Source organism: Vespa velutina, chromosome 15 (assembly GCF_912470025.1).
Source record: "Vespa velutina chromosome 15, iVesVel2.1, whole genome shotgun sequence".
Taxonomy (NCBI): Eukaryota; Metazoa; Arthropoda; class Insecta; order Hymenoptera; family Vespidae; genus Vespa; species Vespa velutina.
In genome coordinates this window covers 512607-534181 of record NC_062202.1, presented here as the reverse complement: position 1 = coordinate 534181, position 21575 = coordinate 512607, and the positions used below count along the sequence as shown (strand labels likewise).

The following is a 21575-nucleotide window of genomic DNA, read 5'->3' as shown; positions in this document are numbered from 1 at the left end:
CCAAATGCCAAAAATATGTTTGTTAAATTTTCAAATCGCAGCCAAACATAATGTAAACAGGGAACATTTTTGTAAAGACCAGAGATCCATATGCACTCAGGAATTCGACAAAGTACTTTCATAGATAGTACAGAAATATTTAAACTCAAATTTTATGTCTTATTTACTAATCACAGATCTCCAAACTTTGATATTTGCTTAAAACGTGATAGTAAAAAATTCTTGCAGAAGTATATTATAATTGTATTTTCTATATGCATACGAATTTTTACAATTGCTTATTATTTTTTTTGACAATTTTCATTTTCCTTCTTTTTTTTTTCTTTGACTCTAAGTTAGATTTTTCCAAAATATTAAATAAAAGACCATGATAATAATATAAAGAAAATTGGAGTTGTGATATATCTATTTAATCACATTTGGTAAAACATGTGTAACTTTCATTAATCACACATTGCAACATTTGAGAAATTATGTTTAATTGGAAAAGAAACGTATTTAAGTTTACGAAAATATTCACTGGTACGCAGTATATAATTAATACGTTACTTAGCTCGCTTATTTGCATCTATGGCTTGAGGTGTTCCATGTTTTGATAAACATATATTAATATTGTTACATATGTGAATAATTAACTTTTCGTTGTGTCTTTAAACATAAATCTTTACTTTAATGAAAATTAAAAATATTAAATTAAAATTCATAATGAATATTAGTTGATTTATTAAAGAGAGAAATGAAATTTTAAAAACAGAATGATTTGATATATGTTTAAATATAATAACTAGTAATACAGTTATATATACACAATTATCAATGTGCCAAATTTATATGAAGCTTTGTACACTTATTTAATTACATTGATGTGTACACTAGATAGATATATTGATAATATTCAATACATAATTTACATTTCTAAATAAAATTATTTGTGTTAGGAGCTATTAAATTACATATTTATTTGATCCACTAAGTATCCACTTTTGTATAGGTTTCTAAACACGTAGAATTGCACAACTTGGTTATACAACTCTATTGAAAACGTATTAAACAGTTACAGCAAAAATAAAATAGTTTACATTAAACGATACTTTATCTTCAGAAAGCCCTATAAACGCTAAACAAAAAGTGTACAACAATTTTCTTCATAGAATAGCCTACAAGTCTCAATCTTAATTACTGTAATTCATTATTAAATGTTTCATCAGAAAATTTCTCCTGCTCATTCTCAGCTTTGTACTTATATGAACATTAAATTTTAGGATTTAATTATCCCAAAATTTAATAACGTTTTTTTTCTACAAATTTTTGTCGATTTTTCTAATTGAAATACAACTAAACTTGTGTTCATTGATTTGCTGTAGAAATTAAAATATGTAAGCACCTTTTATTTAGGTATGATATATCTATATATTATTGTGAAAGAAACAACCGATATATAACAAGGACTTAGAACTTTTGTATAAAACATCATGCCATAAAGACAAACGTGTTTCTTTAGACTTCTAAACATATAAAACAATTATGTCATGTTTGGAATATAGAAATTCAGAAATACTCAGTCTCTAAGGCCTTGTCCTTTTTTATAATATTAACAATTATTTTTTTTTTTAAGGCCTTTTAAAACTGATATTTTCCATAAAATGTAAAAGCTATAGCAAAATTTGAAGACATTTATGCCTAAATAAAGCAATGTGGTAAAAAACGTCCAAAGTAATATACATACGTACGTACATACATACATACATACATCATGCATACATGAATACACATATATATATAAATATATATATGTATATATGTATATGTATATGTATATGTATGCATGTATCATATCGAATATAATTTTCAACTATACAAATGAACTCTCTCGAAATTAAATTTCAACATATTTATTACAACTAATTATCCGGAATTTTACAATGAAATATAAAATATAGAGAATTCTGGACACAGAGAGTACTGTTTTTTGAAACAGTACAACACAGCACAATGTCTTAATTACATGTTATAGAAGTCTATGCGTTAATCTAACAATTACGATTAAATAAAGATTCATATTATTATAATATTATGCATATATGCAAGTAATATATACAGATAAATTGAATAATGTAGACTCATAGGTGCACGTTATATATATGACGATGATAACTGTTCTTAAAGATTCAGATCAATATTTCTCTGATTGATCATCTGTTTAAAAGATTCCAACTTTGTTAATATTATCAAAATTGGATTAATGCTATGTATAAACACTTTACGGCACCATTTTAGTGGTATAAAAAGTGCATACATTGGAATACACTTTCTTTTTTCTATTACCTGTAAGAGATGCTAATATATTTGTATCAACAGGTTTCAACATATACTACCTAAAATGCATATGACTATGTCTCCAAAATACTTAACTATTGCCATAGGCCACAGAAACCTGTTGAATATTTTGAAAACCATCGAATTACGTTTCAGTATATTTCTGCGCATGAAAATTCTAGAAGCGTATAGTAGTACCTACATTAACAAGTCTCATATTTCTTAACTTCAGATGTTCACACATCCTACATATGTTTTTTTTCTTTTCCTTCGATTTCTACGTATAATACAGTGTGATTTGTATAATGAATTATGCTAATAATATGTGTGTGCATATATATATATATATATATATATATATATATATATATATAAGCATACATATATATACATATATATATACATATCATATATACATATATATATATATATATAAGTACGTACACACACTCACAAATACAAATCATATAAAATAAATTATCAGAAGAAATTGTGACTTTTAAGAGTATATTCCAATTGTGATGTTTATATTACCTTGTAATAGCTGAAAATTTGTCATACATACATCACTGTTCGCCATATATCGAGAGAGAGCGAGAATGGCTGATAATTATTTATCATTGTACTTTAACTAAAAATTTGGAAAAGTACTACTATTAATACCAGTTACGACCTTGGTGCAGGATGGTTAAAAAAAGGCTTCTGCATCTGACCTGAAGTAGAAAATACTTGAGAAGTTCCAGACGTTGATGTTGCAGAAGAAAATTTGGTAATTGGCACTGTTGTCGTAGTCGATGGAATAAATTGCGGAGGATATGGATTTGAACCTGGTGGCGCTTGAGATGCTGCTTGAGGTACTAAAAACTGTACCTGTTTGTTGACAGTTCCTTGAGCGGCTATATTTGGATATACTGTTTGTGATGTCGTTTGTGGTGCACTGAAATTAGAATACTGAACAGGACAGGATTTATTAGCCTGGTACTGAGGATAATATATAGCTGCAGAACCAGGCGGTGGTATATATGGTTGAGGTGGTAACTGTGGTAAAGGATAAGTAGGGGATGTAGTGGGAATAGAAGAATGTGGCGGTGATGTCGGCTTACGAGCTTTTAAAATTGCTTCTGCAGTCAAACCTACAATTTAAAAAAGAACATCTACAGAAATCTATTTAATAATATTTTTATTATTGTTATTCATTAAAATGTGTTTTAATATTAATTAATTTAAAATCTCGATGTTTGCTCACCATGTTTGCGAGCTCTTTCTTCTTCGTCGTCACTGAGAAATAAGCCAAATTCACGTTTCAATCTTTCAGTTAAATTTTCTCTTTGACGTTCAACTAATGTTGGTGCTGCGGACCAACCAATAGTACCTTCTTCACTACCTAAATATAAATGTATATATTTATTAGAGATACAAACAAGTATAATAAATTTCGGGTTATAACGTGCATGATTTACTATCCTTTGATGATTCATAATTTTTAAATAAAATGCAATAGATACACAAATTTCTATTTGATAATTTGACTAATCCATATGGTCTCAAAGTTTTTAGTTTCTTTCTTTTTTCTTTTTTCTTTTATACATTGATAGCCTAAGAAAACTTATAACTATTAAAAAAATACATACTCTAAAGTTGATATTGATGAATATCATGTAGACTGCAGTTTAACAGGAATTGTGTACAATGTAAGAATCTGGATGCTCGTTATTACCTTTCTTTTCATCATTTTCAGCATTAGTGAAAAGTGGTAATGCAGTAATCCCTGGTAAATCAAGGGAAAGTGACATTTTAGAACCTTCTTCGTCAGAACTTAGAGAGGAAGTCCCACTGCTTGCACTATCTGATCTACCTCTTGCTTTATCCTTTTCTGTTGTAGATACATCATTAGATGGCTCTGGTTCTGGAGGCGTACCAACTGATTGTTGTTTGCGTTTACGATATTCTGATATCGATAGCTGTGGAAAGCAATCACAAATATGGTATTTAATAGATTCTTGGCACTTATTTTAATGTCGCTACAATGAGCATATTTTGTAGGAGAGAAAAAAACCAAATATAAATACAAGTAAATTAGAAAATAATGTAAGAATTAATCTTGCAAACAGAAATTCTACTATAATCCTACCGTTCTAACCTTGCGCTTGACTGGCGGAAGAATGTCCGACGTATATGGTGCTGGCATATTATTTGGTACAACTGTTCTAGGATCCTTTAATCTTTTAATTTCTTTGGGCTGAATGTTATCTTGTTTTATAGAAACATTATCCACATGAGTTTCTTGGCTATTACATTTAGCGATTGGATCTTTAACTTCCCCTGTATTTTCAGGCGAAAGCGATATTATTTCTTTATAGGACGTGGTATCTTCATTATCGACTTTTGTTTTAGATTCTTCAGGTGATTCCTCCTCAAGTTTTGCTTCTAACAATTCTCGTAAAGCTGTTGATAACATTGATTTCTCTTCTCCATTTTTACAAACTTCCTCTGCTTCCATATCGATAGTAGATTCAATAATAGCTGCATCAAAATTCAATTGTGTTTTAGTAATACTAGATGGATCAATTTTTTTTCTAATTCGTTCACTCAACGGTGGTATCGAGTGAAAAATTTTCGGAGGATCTAGAACAGATTCTGTATCCATATTGGAGGAAGTCGACTCAAAAATAGATTCTTCCGATGAAATAACGAAAGAAGATGTTTGATCTATTTTTTGTGATTCATTATTAACAGGTTTCTCATTGACTTTAACTTCATCCTCGTTAAGATTTATTAATTCAGACTTTCTTTCGAATTCTTTAAAATTCTCTTCATTAGATATATTGAATAATTTAAAAGAAGATTCGCTATATTTAATATCGTCTATATCTCTATCTTCTGATTCAGAATCTTCCTTTGAGCTTTCCATAAGTCCTTCTATGCCATCCATACTTTTATCCTTTTCCGAGCTTGTGTCAACTTTTTCTTTGTAATCATTACCATCGTCTCCCGTTATTCTTTTCATTTGTGCCTCTACGTCAAATTCATCGATCGACATGTTATCCTCGGATCTTATTTCTGAATCTTTATTATTTTCTATCTGCTTATCGTCATCAGATTTGTCATGTTCACTGGAAACATTAACGATCTCTGCTATACTATCACCAAATTCTAATCTCATTTCAGCTACGCGCTGCTTTAGAATAGCATCAGATTCTATTGCAGCAATGGGAGAACTAAAATCTTCCATTTCGGTGTCTGGTTCGTTCTGATCAATTATCTCTACGGTTCCCTTTCCTATTTCCTCTTTAATAGTATCTTCTTTTTTTATTTGTGTACTGTTCACTTGGAGATCGTGTATCTCACGTTTAGTACTTTTTTTTTCATTTTTAATAAATTCCGAAGGAGATAGATTAAATTCAACTTTAGAAACCATTTTTGAATCGATCATCTCAATATTTATGGATGATTCTTCCTTTATCGAAACTGCTTCCTCTTTTGTCAATGCTGTTTCTTCTATTTTAATAAACTCTGTAAATTCGTCGTTTTTCTCACATTTTATATTTACTTCCGTATGAGGAATATCAATTGACAATTTGCCATGATTACATGCTGTTTCTGAAGTCTCTATTAAATTACTTCGTACGCTCGTTTCTCGTACAGATTCTGGTTCATCGTGTTGTTCATCGTTATGTTCCATCGTTGGTGATTCATTGTGAGGGTGTTCAATAAAATCATCCTACAAAATAATAATAGTTTTTTTTTCTTGTTTTTTTTTCTTTTTTTTTTTTTAAAGGCTTATAATATTTTGTAATATTATGATTTAGCTTATACGAAAAAATCAAATAAATATTAAATAATTTTATTAATTCTAGCTTAATAAGTACGAGTACGACTTACTTCATTATTACACAAAGATCTATTGGTCGAAGTAACTTCAGGAAGCAACATCGTTGGTGTCGTGGGTGGTGTATAATTATCAGATGATAAACTTTCCCTAGCTATTCTTCGTTTTTTAGGTGGTGCCACCATTTCGCTAGGCGGAGGACTGTCGGGCCGGCTGTTCGGCGAATCACATTCTTCAGATATTGCTTGTCTCAACCATCTCTTTTTTGCCGATCCAGTTGAAACAGGACATGCATTGTTTCCTGTAATCATTTGTTTTCTTTGCGGTGGAGAATCGCATATACCGGAAACAGAATTAGCAGCTTGGACAAGCGTGGCTAGACTTTTGGCTGCATAACTTTGAGTTAAAAACTCTGCAGACGGATCATTAGGTAGTGAAAACTCTGATGACCTACAGAGAGGATTGACAGGGTTCTGTAAAGATGTAGATGACAATGCAGGTAATGGCGACACTTGAGGCATATTAGTCTGAGGTGGATCTGGCGATTCCTTCAACCATTCATTCATCAGAACTTTTTTAGTTTTTGGAAACTTAAAACCAGGAGCCAAGGGTCCAACTGCTGCTGCAACAAGTAAACATGCTGAAGATAGCGGTGTGGACGGAGTGGAACTTTGAGAACTACTGCTGGCACCGCTATCGCACGTAGGACTTTTAACGGGTGTTGGTTGCTGTAAAGGCGGAGAACTTGAGCCAGGTGTATTTGAATTAGCTAACGCTAGTAATAAGCCGGCTGCCGTTGGTATCCCCTGATGTCCTGATGTACCGGTAGTAGGGCCGCCATCGCTTCCATTTTTTGCTGTTGTATGTAAGTGTGCCGAATACGGAGTATCTCCACTTGTTGAACGATTTTGATTAACAAGTGGAGGAGATTGCATAGAATTACTCTCGTCGCCCGACGAGACATCGGAATCTGCAGAATTTAATCTTGTCCTCCTACTACTTTGTGATTGTGATGTAGTTCTTGCACGACCCTTTCTTCTTTTTCGTCGTAATGTTCTTTCGGAATTTTGTTGTTTAGTCTTAGATTGTAATATCGCAGGATTATGGCTGTCCTCGTTATCGCTATGCGTACCACCTGACTCCTTTCTCTGTGCATTTCTAGCTTGAACTTCCTGCTTTCTTTGTTCTGCTTTCTCTAATCTCTCAAAAGCTTTCATAATAGCTTCCATTTTTCTCTCCTCTCTTGTCATTTTCTTTTTGTCCTTTTTAATCTCTTGTATAGTAGACTGTGGCAAACCAGGAGAAATTTGTGGTTGTTGTGGTTGTGGTTGTGGTTGCTGTTGTTGCTGCTGCTGCTGCTGCTGCTGCTGTTGTTGCTGCTGTTGCTGTTGTTGCTGCTGCTGCTGCTGCTGCTGCTGTTGTTGTTGTTGTTGTTGTTGTTGTTGCTGCTGTTGCTGCTGTTGTTGTTGGGCCATTATTGTAGCTTCTTCTTTTGGTAGCTGACGCGTTACGGTCGTGGTGCTAGTTGGTATAGCCTTTCTAGGTGGTGCTGTTACGGGTACTGCCGTTGGCACTTGCGTCGCTGGTGTTACATTTGTACTGGATACTGTAGATATAGAATCGCTATCTTCACAAACAGTGTTTCGTCTACCTCGTCGCCTCCTTTCTCGACCACTATAAAAAGAAAAGTAATAATATTTAATATCACAAATAATCTATATTACGTATTACTTGATTTACTTACTCAGCATTTTCTACAAGAGCTCCATTACTACCTCTTCTATTTAATTGATTTGTAGCTGTAAACTGGCATTCCCTTGCATTATTACATGCACAAGTCACCGGTATCACTGGGGAATTAGGATTAGGCGACAATAACAAATCGTGTGACTCATGCCTAATAGTTATCTCAGCATTCTTTTCGATTGCCATACTTGTGACAATATACAAATGCAATGTTCCTTTCTCTATACAATGTTTTATTTCTGCGTTAGGTTTACAGCTACGTCGTACGAATCTGGCATCGTTTCCATATGTTCTAGTGTCTACACATACTTCGGTACCATCTCGTGGTAATCGATAAAAGAATACAAAAGGCCCTGGTCTTTGAGCATGCTGTCTACCCTGAGGATGCGACGGTCTATGTTGCGTACTGAGCATATATTTTCCACGTAATTCAACAACCGGAGTATTTGACGGTAGATACATAGTTGCCACCAAAAACTGTTATACATAAAGATAATTATTTTTAATGCCCGCTAGGATGATAATGGGTAAACAATGATTCCTGTTTATTATTAATTATTCAAGAATTATTGATATCGTCAGGAAAAAAAAAGAAAAAGAAAAAAAAAAAAAGAAAGAAAAAACCCCATGCAAAATATATACTTACTCTCAAGTTGTTGCTGTGCACATTCAGCCTGCATTTACCAGTGGCAATAACATTCATATTACTTTGTCTCAAATCACTATGAGTACCGTTGACCTTTATGCTCGATATTCTAGCTCTTAATTCAGGACTATAGTGATTGGTCACTGCTTCCTCGTATCTTTCAATCCATTGTCTAAGCGGAGTCATATTAGAACCCCATGCATCTTGTACTTCTTCTTCCTTTTCATCCACGCTCATTCTTCGTTTAGCTTTACGTTTTCCTGGGCCTCGTTTAGTAGCTTCTTTCTTTCTTACTGCACTGGACTGTCTCGGATTAGAGTCTCTTCGTTGTCTTTTTGCCACATTGTTATTATTGTTATTGTTGTTGTTATTCAGTCTTCTTACTTGTGGTGGAGGATCTGATTTTCGTCTTGGAACTTGTTGATGCAACGTTCGCTTTTTCTGCGCTGCATTAACACCAATATCAGTGTCTACCGAACTAGTAGACGACGTGTCAGAAGAACTATCTGAATTGAGTAGCTCTTCACGTTTGCGCATTTGCAAAGCACGTGCCCTTTGTCTATCAACACGTCGTGGCCGACAAATTTCGCAAAGATATTCGTCAGGAATGTTAGAACGATCTATACCCATGCAGTCCACATGCTGCCAAACTCTGTAAAATTAGAAATTAATTTTTCTTGATTTTCTTTTTTATGCGTCCCTCTCTCTCTCTCTTTCTCTCTCTATCTCTCATTCTATATGTGTGCGCGCGCGTATTTTCTTTCATAAATATGAAAGTGATTATATGAATCTAAGATATAATATTAAAAATATATTTCTCATCGATAAAGTAATAAAAAAAAAAAAAAAAAAAAAAAAAAAAAAAAAAAAAAAAAAAATAAAAAATAAAAAAAAGAGAGAACAAGCAAAGCAATAAATAAGAAATAGTATAAACGTACAGACAACGATCGCAGCAGATCATGTAACCATCGTCGTGTTCAAAATCACTGAAAATATAAGAAGTGATCTTCAATATCTATAATAATTATTAATTGTAAATTATGCATTGACAAATTCTTCTTACCATATACATCTAGTAACACTATCCTCGTCATCACCTTCACCTTCAGGAGCAGTTTCCGTTTCTTCACCTTCAGGTTCTGCTTCGCGTCCAGGTTCACTACTGATTGCACTGGCCGCATCATCCTCCACGTTACCGCTATTATTTACAACTGAAAAGCAATAAAAAAAAAAAAAAAAAAAAAAAAAAAATAAAATAAAATAAAAAAAAAATAAAAAAAAATAAAAAAAAAAATAAAAAAAAAATAAAAAAAGAAAATTTCATTCTACGTTATGCAATAATTATTTATTATTATTCTTACAATCTAATAATTCTAAGAAATAGAGGGGCACGAGGTCCCAACTTCATTTGTTTGATATTTTTACCTTGCCCGTATATATATGAATGTTGAGAAGTTGTGGTAGAACTTCCAGCTCCATTAATGGGCTGTTGTTTAGGATGAGGAGGTGGTGAAGGAGGAGGTGGTGTTCGCGGTGGTGGTGCACCGTAGTTATGGTCTTGAAGAACAAACTGGAGACACTGCAATTAAGCAATTAATTTTTCAGATCAAACAATATTACGTTAGTCCATTCAAAAACTGCAAATTAAACAAATAATTAAGAATTGATGGTTTAATAAAATCTTTAATCTAAATGAAAATCTCTTGACATTACCTCGTAAGGTAACGGCATCCTTCTCACCGGGGATTTCGGTGGTGTTTGTTGCAATTCTTCTTCCTTAGAAACACGCAAATCGGACTCCATTCTAAAATAATAATAGTTACATTATATCCATTGAACTTATGATTCGTATAAAATATATAAACTTTTACCAACTTGTTCTCTAAATCTTTATGTACTTCCGCATTTGTGGTAGTAGAGAGAAGAGTTTTTATTTGCCCCGTTTGCGTTCTACCTTGCTGTGAATATTGCGACGCCATGATAAGCTGTTTTTGTTGTATAGCTTGTTGTTGAACTTTAATAGGAGAATTTTTATGCACTAACATATTTGGCATAACTGTCTGTTGGGGAAGTAATGTTTTTATGCTCGTTTTCGGTGATACCGATGTCATCAATCCTTGATTTTTCATCGTAGTAACATTTGTGTTTAATGATGTTTTCACTCCTGATACTTTCTGAGCATGATTTCTTTGAGCTGGTTTCTGAGGTGGAATAGTCTTAATACAACCAGGTTGTTTCTGTGCATTCTGCGGACCAATTACGTTCTGTTGCTGTTGTATGATTTTAACTGGTTGTGAATTATTATTTCTATGTAAGGATTGTTGAATAGAATTTTGAGAATTAGCAGGCTTTATGGTATTTGTGATCTTTTGTGGAATAGTTTTTAAATTTCCTTGCTGCAAGTTCTGTGCTTGATTTTTTGATACACCTACTCTCATAACCATTTGTTGCTGCTGCTGCTGCTGCTGCTGTTGCTGTTGTTGCTGTTGTTGCTGCTGTATCTTTGAATTTACTATAGTTTGAGTTTTTTGATTACTTGGTATCGTGGCTATAGCAGAAACCTTTTGATGTATATTTGTAATATTATGATTTCTTTGAGCATGCGCTGCAGAATTAACTGTTTGATGCTTTTGTGTAACTTGTTGTTGCTGAGACGTTTGTAATAACTGCGGTTGCAATTGAGTCGATGTTTGTACATGGGTTTGTTGCGATTGCGACACTCCCTGTTGTTTACTCACAATAAGAGCATTCGAATTGTGTTGGACTTTCGAAATATTAGGTACGCTATTACTCTTACATACATTCGCAATGGTCTGTACCCGATTCGAAGTAATAGCCGTCAAAGTTTGTGATTTGTGCAACGCAATAGCAGATTGCGATCTTTGATGTTGCGATGGTTGAGATTGTTGTACTTGTTTCTGCAACTGTGGCGACTGTTGTTGACTTTGCACCTGGCCAATAATTTGTGCCTTCTGTATACCACCTACGGAATTGTTAGACTTTTGAACATTATTCTGTTGCCTCTGAACAGGCAATGACTTTTGTTGCTGTCCCTGCACCTTTTGTAATGTTGGCTGTACCTGCTGATTATTCTGATATTGCTGATGCTGTGCTTTGTGATTCGGATGGTTAGTTACCAATTGCTGCCCTGTCTTTTGGTTGTTATAGACCTGTGACATTTTTTGGGAATTCGTAGTATTAATGGATTGAGTTTTTTGGGATGGCGCTGAAACGCCAGTTTGTATCCGTTGAACGTTCGCATTGTTAACGATTTGGTTAACCGTAAATTGCGTCCCTTGTGCCGTAGAGGTAAGTATTTGTGACTTTTGAATGGTTTGTATCCTCGATACCGAATTACGCTGTACCACAGTAGGATTACTAAGGTTCGCTACCGCTTTGACTTTTTGCAAATTGACTGTTTGAGGCTGCCCACTGATATTTTGCGTCTTCACCTGTATCCTTTGTATATTGGGGATGTTCGTAGCTGTGGTAATTGTTTTTACGGTGGCAGTATTAAGAATTTGTTGAGGCGAGATCTGCTGAAATTTTGGATGCATACTCGTCGTTTGCAAACTTGCGACCGTTGTAGCTTGTTGGTGTTTCTTAGGAATTGCATCGTTTACGGAGGTTTGAGTTTTAGCTTGTTGGCTGTTCTGGGAACATGTAGCTGCCTGTAAAGGATAGACATGTGCGACACTACTGCTTGGCGAGGGTAAAGATTGCGAATTAACTGGTAAATGAGCGACGTTTGAGGAAGCATTTAACGTTAAGGGCTGCGTTTGATAAGCGGTGCTCGGCAATTTTTGAGATATCACGCGAGTTGTCAAAACTTGCGTGGTATTTGTTTGAGAACTCGTAATCCTCTGTGCTATTTCTTTACTAGATTTCGTAACCGGATAAGAAACGCTGACTGATTTTACATTGGAGAGCGATATGGAATGGCTTACTGCTATCTCGGGTACGTTCGTCACTTCGAGACACTGGAGTACTTGGGGATTGTTATTATCGCTATTGTCGTCGCTCATCGCGACTAAGGTATTGGCCGTGGTAACGCCGATCGTTAATGGTGCAGTCAGTTCTTGAGCACCGATTAGCATTGACGACGAGGCGCTGCCGTTTTTAGTTTTCTCGGTTGACGTTTCAACCGTACCCAATTGTAAAACAAAACTCATGGTGGCTTCTGTACCCCGTTCAAAGGCATCGACGTCTTTCTTTCTATTATCATCATTTTCATTGAATTCGTTACGTTGTTCACTCGTCGGAGATACCGGGGGATGTGGCCCGTGTTCTGGGGATAGTTGCTCCCCACTCCCACTTGTGCCACCCCCGGATAACTTGATCACCGATGGGGTCGACGTTTTGAAGGCCTTTCGATGACGTTCAATGAAAACTGGAAGGAATGCAGATCGGAGGGCTATCTCTTTTTAACAACCTTACGGTACAATGTGCTTTTCGATTCTGCTATTTGAGGATTGTTGACCATAGGCTGAAACAAAATAACGTTATTTTTTTTATTACGATTGATACGTTGATCAAATCAATTCATTAATAATATTCATTTTTTTTCCATATCTTAGGAACACGTGTCTGTATCGTTCGACAAAAGAAACGTTCCTGAAAACGTACTTTATAAATGCATATCTATATAACATATGTATATCCATATAACAAGAATACAGCTTTACAAAGTACAAACTCCTTTAGGGACCCTTAGGTTGCTACAGAAACGCATACAGGTCTCACACAAAGAAGTTTAATAATTCAACAAGAAAGTCGCGACGTTGGAGCACACATTTGAGCTTATCGATCGAGAAAAGATGCTTTTTCCTCGAAGAAAATGCACGTAGCGGTAAATAAACATGAGATATTCGATAAGAGTGTTTCGAACGAAAGAAGTAAAAAATAAAAAATTAGTATAGCAATAGTATAGCATGTATAATGTTAATAAAAGGCAACGTTATGTTTGATTATATTATCCAATTGATATGACCTTCCATTGATAATTGCTTGCTATCTACATCATCAATTCTGACGATACAAAATGCAACAATGTTTGCTTTTTCAAATAAAGATTCTTAGTGATCAAATCTAATATTTCATTTTTTCGTTGCTTCGGCAATCTTTTCTATAGTTACTCTTTCCAACTGTCAAGATCTTCTAAGAAATGTACCTATAAAAAATTGTATAGATCATCAATTATACTGTGACCTAAAATATACATATCGGTATAACTACGACGCAGTTATTACTATAGTATCAGAACGGCAAACGAGAACGTTACTTTAACTAAAGTTATGTACTCTATCGCACGCTGACCGACTTAATTTTAACCGAAGAACTTGCGAAATCCAATGATTGCTGCAATCCCTCCGATGCCAGGAAATACCATCGAAACGGACGTTCCATCCAAACAAATTTCATATCAAATTGTATTATAATATTCTAATCTAAATATGAAGAAAATAATATCGCATGTAAATACAAATATTCGTACGCCTAAGGTTAACTATTTTATGATAATCGAAGAAAGATTTGAATCATTGATCTCCGTTCTGGGTTGCTGCGTCTTTAAAATATCTTCGATTATCAAGAATGGAATGATTATTTCTCTAAGGAGATGATAATAATTATTCTTAAAAGAAAAAAAAAGGAAAAGGAAGAGAAAAAGAAAAAGAAAAAGAAAGAGAAAGAGAAAGAAACACACGCAGAAGGTGAGTTCAATAATTTGTAATCTTCGTATCATAGCCGCCATTTTGAGCGCTACAGTTTGCATCGTCCATGTTTGAAGAAACCGAACAACAATGGATTAGATCCTCTGTTCCGAATAGAAAATAATAATTGTTACTTCCATTCATTGAATTAGTCATTAACAAGATTAAATGAAAAGTAATAAAAAGATTTCTATAGTAACATCATATCTATCAATATCTCGGTCGATTTATAATCATCAAAATCTCCGACGGCTGTTCCAGCTTGCAACGGGCAGAGATCTCGTTAGAATGGCGCGAAATTAACGAGCTTCCGTGCGAGTCCGCGGTGAAGCGCAACGCGATATCGTGCGACGTTGCACGGACTCTCGTGTATCGTTGTGTTGGCAGCAATGGGATTTACAGCGACCTACTTGGCGTACCTCGACCCTCAACATTGATTCGATTCAAACCAAAATTATTTTCCAACTGATTATCCTTCGATATATCGAAGACACTTCCGTTCTTTATTATTGCTTACGCTTATTGTACTCAATTTTCTTCTGTTGAAATTCAAATGATATCAATTACATTTCAGAACGATAACAAACCTTTTTTTTCTGCTAACAGAAAAGCCAGTAATATATAAAATAATTACTTTTTAATGCATCTAACAAGTTTATCGTTTTTTTTTTTTTTTTTTTTTTTTTTTTTTTTTTTTTTTTTTTTTTTTGGAGAATTAGACAACAACAAAACTATGACGAATGTTTAAGTTTTCGATATTTTAAAAACATACGAAAAAGAAAACGTCCATTCCAGTGCGCGCTACGCTTTCGTCATTGATTCAATCGATTTAATATTTCCTCGTTCGATATATCGTTTTACTAAGATATCATTTTCGACATCGATACATTGTCAGAATCGATTTCTTCGTAATTTCTGTGAACCTCTCTCTCTCTCTCTCTCTCTCTCTCTCTCTCTCTCTCTCCCATCGTCATTGTATCTTCGAACGACGGTTACAAGAAAATGGTGTTGCGATCTCGCGTCTCGTAGTCGCGCCTGCGCACGAAGACTTCTCGATGCATTCCACGGACGTGTAGCTCAACCTGATCATAAGCAAACTGTACCAATGTAATGTCCGCATGATTAACTTTGTCTCTCTTTGTCTATACATTATCGCGTGCGTGCATGCGTATACAAATTTGTTCATGCATAAATGCAAAAGAAACTGTGTAGAAAAAAAAGATGTTAATCAAAAAATCAGGGAAGAAATAAAAACAACAATAGCGCAAGATCATACATTCTTCGATGTCTTGTAATTCATTTCAATAAAAATACAAGTATAAAAGTTCGAAGGAAAAAGAAACAAATTCGACTTTCCCGCGTTTACTGTACGTCAGATATAAAGAATTCTTCTTTACCGACCGTAATTGATTAATTCATTGCTTCGAGATTCGTATTTCGCCGCCAAACGCAAAAGAAAGTGTTATTTGGCGCGCGCATGAAAAGGCAAAAGATGCGGCGTAAAAAACGCGTGCGAGTACTGCTCGAAAAGCAGTTACGCGTGCGCCCAACACGATAATACATAGGTATGTATATATACGCGCGAACACACACATAAAGCATACTCAAACGAAGTACGTAAGATCTCTCTTACGTCGAGAGAGAGAGAGAGAGAGAGAGAGAGAGAGAGAGAGAGAAAATTAGCAATATATACAACAATCCTAGCATTATCCATGATATCCGCAGCTAACGCAACCGATGCGCCACATACTGTCCCCTACCGCCCCTTCCCCACCCCCATTTAACTATCCCAAGCGGCCATAGTCGCAGCTAGTTCTACATCGTTAAATAAACGTTCGGTATCTTGCTTTCTTCCCCTTCCTACTGGCTACTACCACCTCCATCTCTCCCCCCGTATCCTTTCGCTGGAAACTTCGACGTATTCCCTCTCCCTCTCTCTTCATCTTTTTTTTTCTCTTTTTTTTTCTAGTAAGGGAGAACACGAGCGCACAACGTGCAGTGAGCCGTATATAAAGGTCTGATTGCTGGACACCCGGTGAAATATGCCAGTCTCCGCCAATAACCGGTATCTTTCTTTGCTTTCTATCTCTTTCTAACCCTCGTCCTTCCACTGAATTTGCTCTCTCTCTCTCTCTCTCTCTCTCTCTCTCTCTCACTCACTTATCCTCTTTATTCTTTCGCTGTCTTCGTCGAGAGTGCGAGGGAGAATGAGAAGAGAGCTACAAGAGCGGTAATCCGAGAGGGAGAGGAGAGGAGAAGAGAGGAGCGAAGAAGAAGGAAAGAAACGAAAAGAAAGGATGCTGGAGAAGAGAATGGAGACGGTGAAAAGAGGCAATGCTGTGCATCGGACGGTGATATTACACCGATGACGGCACTCCCTCTCTCTCTTTCTCTTCTTTTCTTCTTTCTCTAAAATTTGTAAAATATCGACTCTTATCTTTCTTTGTATATCTTTTATCATAAATAAAGTATCATTGGTTAACTAAAAGCTTTATTATTGTATCGTGTATTACTCTGCGTAATCGGTACTTAAGATATTTTTTAACGAACATTTGTTTGATATAAAATGAATGACAGGAAAAGTGTATATATATATATATATATATATATATATATATATATATATTGTAGGAAGTTAGAAATCAGACGGAAAGAACGTTTATCTCATTGATGTAAATTACATCGCGAAGAACGCTATTCCTTCTTCCCCCTTTCTTCTTTCTTTTTTCTCTTTTGCTTGGAGCAGTCAACGATGTTACTGCTGTTATGCTGTTGCTACTATACTACTAACGTCGGTCTCATCACCGCACCACAGGGAACGGTTTTAAACTGTGGTTCTGTAGATTAATCACTTAGGAACGCGAGACCGCAGGACGAATCGAGACAAGCATGTGGTATTATATACTAAAGGTGCATTGATTTCTACAGTCATTTAGAGAGAGAGAGAGAGAGAGAGAGAGAGAGAGAGAGAGATTAGAGATGCGTTAAACTTGTCGCTTACACGTGAAAAAAAATTAAAGAGAACAAAAAAAAAGGATAAAAATATTGCAGTCTTCATCGTAAACGTATCTTCTTACAGAAAATATACGCTCAAGCGCGTTGTTATAATATGTTGAACACATGTATAAGGAACAAAAATTAGCGGCAAGATTAGCGTGCCGTGAAAATTGTAAAAGAGTTATAACATGAAAGAGACAAAAGTTGAGATTACCTGGCCTCATCGAGAGAGCAAATCGCAGGCGCAGGTTACGTGGGTGTTTCGTAGGAAAGAAGGAAGGAGAGGAAAAGAGAGAAAAAGAGAGAGAGTATTGTAGTGGTGCGTCTTCGCTATTACATCCAAGGTTAGCTCTTCGCGAGCGCAACCTTTTTCTTCTCCCCCCACCTCCAATACTCGTTTTTTTTCTGCAGAGCTTATGCAGTTTTCTTCCTCCCTTCCGTCCTTTCCCCCACTCTTACGCGTCCTCTTATTCATGACCAAATTTTATTTCTTTTTCCTTCGAAAAAACGTCATAGATAATTTTTGTTTAAATGTCACAGATAAAATTCGGAACAGCGAAGAAAAAAAAAACATGAAAGAAACAGAAAAGGAAAACATTGAACAGCTGCGTAAAATAAAAAAAGTGCAGAGTAGCGCGTGCGTTTGTAAATAACCGATAAGCTCGTATTGCAGCATATATTTTATCTTAACGACCCTATTAGATTACGGTCGAACACAATGAAAGAGAAAGAAAGAGAGAGGGGATATCGTTCGGCGTTACTCGTTAACTTTATCGAACGAGACATTTATCTTGCAATGTATATACGATATTAGAGCTAACCTCTTACGTTATTTCCTCGTTTATACTTTGAAAGGTTATGTTTCTAAAACCTTCATTACAAGCTAACTAATAAATCACAAATACATAAATCGATCATCTTTTTAGTTATATTAAGATGAAAGAACACGTTTCCTGATTAGTTCTTAATGCATTAGTGCTACTTCACAAAGTTATTCCACGAGTAATCGCGTGAGAATCATTAATATGCCCTGACGTCATCTCGAAGAAACGCATCAAGCGCAACATAATAAACGCAAAAAAGCTAAAGCTTGAGCGAGATGCGCGTTAGTAGTTATCTCATCGCTAAATTTGACCGTATCGTTCGCAGAGATCGTCTTTAACATGGAAGAGTAATAATCATTATACGTATGCTATATATATATTCATATATACATATGCGGGGAGAGAGAGAGAGAGAGCGCGCGGGAATTTCGAATCGCACATAAAACAGTAGAATGACAGATAATGAAAATAAATTGGAGCTGGACATATACACAAAGACGATATTAATTTACATGAATCAATGGGCAAACGTTTTTGCTTTAAGTTAGGTCGAGGCCGAATGCAGCGAGAGCAAATGCGAATATTCGACTCTCTCTCTCTCTCTCTGTTTTGCTTCCCCTAAAGCACCGCGCACAAAACCGTTGCTCCTGCCTGCTGCTACTTCGCCTACAAATTTTCGCATGGATCACACGCATTCGGTGTGTCGCGCGTGCTCGTCAATCCATGTGAACTTCTCTTGCGGTCGATACCATTTTACCTCGCAACCGGCGAATGCCAGCCACCGTCGACCGAGCGCGTTAAACCTCCTCCCCTCCACGCACCCCACTTAACTCCTCCATCCCTCCCATCACCAGTTAAAGTACAGCCTTCCCCTGTCCACCCCTCCTTACCAACTGAACATCCTCTATCTCCGCCTACTGTGCGCTACGCGCTCTTCTAAAGATGTATCCTTTAAAACGACCGATTTAAATTTTCACCGCGCGCAGGAAAGAGAGTAAAGGGAGGGGAGAGAGAGAGAGAGAGAGAGAGAGAGAAAGAGAAAAGAGGGGGAAAGGAGGGGAGGGGAGAAAAAGAGAGATTGTGAAAAACCGTAGAACGCAAAAATAGGACATACTATTGAATTATATCTATAAAAGAGAAACGTATGTTTGTATCTATATATACAGATCCCCTTAGTATAGATTAGTAAAAAGTATAGATTAATGAACTAATCTATACTTTTTGCATTTTAACAAGTCATATATTTTGGTTTACACATATCATGTAATATACATGTATAATTACTATATGAATAATATATCTATACCTATGATTTATTGTTCGGTAGAAAGCGATAATGATAATGCGCGTGTTTAAAGAAGGAAATAGGAAGTAGTAGTAATCTCTTTTTTACATAAGCCTTCCCCGTCGGGATTTCATTAATAAATCATAGTAAAGATTCGAAACTGAAATTGAGAAGAAATTTTTGAGACATAGATCAAATGAAATGCAAGAAGGGTAAAAAGAAACAAATAAAAAAAATAAAATTGTGCGAATGAAAAATTGGATATATCGAGGAAATAAAATGAATGGAAAAATGACGTTGTTGAACGTTGAAAAGTAAATGAATTGAAGGAAAAGATGAAATAACAGAGAAATATAAGATCAGAAACGAAACGAACAGAGATTGCGAGAAAGCTGTGGAAACGAGTGGTTAAACAGGGAAAGGGAGGGAGTAGTTCGGGATAGGTGGCGGGCAAGAAGGGAGTTAGGCAAGATGGCCGTTAACAGGCGAAAACAGCGCCGTCTGGTAAAATTTTTTTATTCCCGCCGACTTCTTCGGGATCATGTACAAATTTTCTGTGAGATAGGTTAGAATTCGTATAAATATGTATTTCAAGGAAATAAGATAGAATCTTGTAAATCTTTACGATATCATAAATAATGAAAACAATTTTGTATTGTTTGTTAAAAATTATAATTTAAAAAATGAAATATAATACGTTATTGATATCGAGCTGTTATAAAAAAAAAAAAAAAAAAAAAAAAAAAAAAACTTTTTAATAAAGTTCTTATATGCTTAAATCGCTATCATAAATAATAATTATAAATGTCTCCAATAATCTTGTAAATATATTTATGTTTCTATTATATTAAACATTATAAATATATCGTATAATTTCCAAGATCGGATAGGCCCGATTTATATTAAAAATTGTAGTCTGATTTTATCTATTTTTATCGTTCTTTAAGATATAATGACGTTTATTTAACTCTTATGAGAGTATAATGTATCATATAATATACCATAGTTATCTGAAACAGTTTATGTGTCAAATATACTGATCAATAAGTTGAACAACGACAAATGTATTGTTTTTATGTACATGAATAAATAAATTCATTACATTTTCTATAAAATACATAACGAAGATATAAAAGTAATTCATCCGATATAAAATTATATATCCTTGCAATAAAGATAAAAGGAAAATAATGAAACAAACGTACATTTGTTTAATTTATAGTTCGTAAATTATTTCAAAATGATATATAAATCAGAAATAATCCAACCAACTGTTTCATATTCCTTCAAGAAGGAAAGTTTATAAAATTGATTGTAAGTAGATACAATGAATCTATATATCTATATATTATAATCTGTTTATAAGATTTTAGAATTAACTTGTAATAAATTTATTTGTACGTAATATAAAAGCAATAATTATTTTCAATATGTAGATTTAATATCTAAAGTTGGAAAAATATATGATGTGGTTGACCTGCCCTCACTCACCATTTTACCAGCCATTGTTGCCACCATTGAGGAATAAAAATTGCAATTAACAGATATATTTTTAAGAATTCTTATTTTCGTAATAATCCTCAATATTTATTTAATGAACCAATTAATAAAGGTTCAATATATTAATATTTCAACGTTAGTTCGAACTTTTTTGGTTATAGGGAGTATTACGAAGTCTTATAATATCGGTAACAAATCGTTAAAGTAATAGAAGAATGAAGAATGCGCAATGAATAAATAATTAATCATTAATACGTAAAAAGTATTTAACGTAAAATAAGATTTAAATGTCATCTAAGATATTCATAATCGTGATCCTGATGTTCTCTTTTAAAAGTGTATTTACAAATGATATTGAATAAACTTAGATAATCAAACGATGTAATTACAATTTCCAAACCGTTCTAAAGTATTAAAAATATCGAAAAAAAACTATCGCTTACCTTAATATGACAGGAATACAGAAGCTCACTTGAAACTTGGATGTAAACACAAGCATTTTTTAATGGAACTAACACCAGGGCAGCTTAAATAATCAAGGAGAAAACACTCTTTACATCGCGAACAACGTTATTTCACTGTCCTAAATTTTATTACGTTATTAAATACCGCAATAAATACAAGAATTCGCGATCTCTTCGGAAAACATCCATCGAAAACTAAAGATGGCAGCCATTCTTCTGTACAAAACAAAGGTTCACATCCACGGACTCGCAAGCAA

The 21575-nt window shown here is 34.6% G+C and overlaps 1 protein-coding gene and 1 long non-coding RNA gene across 8 annotated transcripts; one reads left to right on the top strand and one right to left on the bottom strand.

The window, feature by feature from the left end:
* Window positions 1-791: 791 nt before the first annotated feature.
* LOC124954475 (putative mediator of RNA polymerase II transcription subunit 26) lies at window positions 792-21532 on the bottom strand. 7 transcript variants are annotated; one of them, XM_047507478.1, is made up of 14 exons: window positions 21298-21532; window positions 10413-13023; window positions 10251-10341; window positions 9963-10116; window positions 9601-9748; window positions 9476-9523; window positions 8538-9189; window positions 7890-8368; window positions 6199-7819; window positions 4448-6037; window positions 4172-4277; window positions 4034-4084; window positions 3563-3700; window positions 792-3449 (listed from the first exon to the last, which is right to left on the bottom strand). In XM_047507478.1, exons 2-14 carry the CDS (start codon window positions 12707-12709, stop codon window positions 2983-2985), a joined length of 7842 nt encoding a protein of 2613 aa, XP_047363434.1. In that variant the 5' UTR covers window positions 12710-13023; window positions 21298-21532; the 3' UTR covers window positions 792-2982. The 7 variants fall into 7 exon arrangements, with proteins under 7 accessions (XP_047363434.1, XP_047363437.1, XP_047363438.1 ...); XM_047507481.1 differs by having other exon boundaries at window positions 4457-6037; XM_047507482.1 differs by having other exon boundaries at window positions 4034-4277; window positions 10413-12208; window positions 12485-13023.
* On the top strand, window positions 11733-13507 carry LOC124954484. The gene is made up of 2 exons (XR_007102556.1): window positions 11733-12975; window positions 13115-13507. It is a non-coding gene; the product is annotated as an uncharacterized LOC124954484 (long non-coding RNA).
* Window positions 21533-21575: the final 43 nt, after the last annotated feature.

Excerpts from the sequence above, each read along its gene's own strand:
- LOC124954475 (XM_047507476.1), bottom strand. The coding sequence starts at position 12,709 with ATGAGTTTTGTTTTACAATTGGGTACGGTTGAAACGTCAACCGAGAAA. Across the intron at positions 9,749-9,962 it reads TTCATATATATACGGGCAAG|TTGTAAATAATAGCGGTAAC; the intron begins GTAAAAATATCA and ends ATTGCTTTTCAG. Across the intron at positions 9,524-9,600 it reads AGTGTTACTAGATGTATATG|TGATTTTGAACACGACGATG; the intron begins GTAAGAAGAATT and ends TTATATTTTCAG.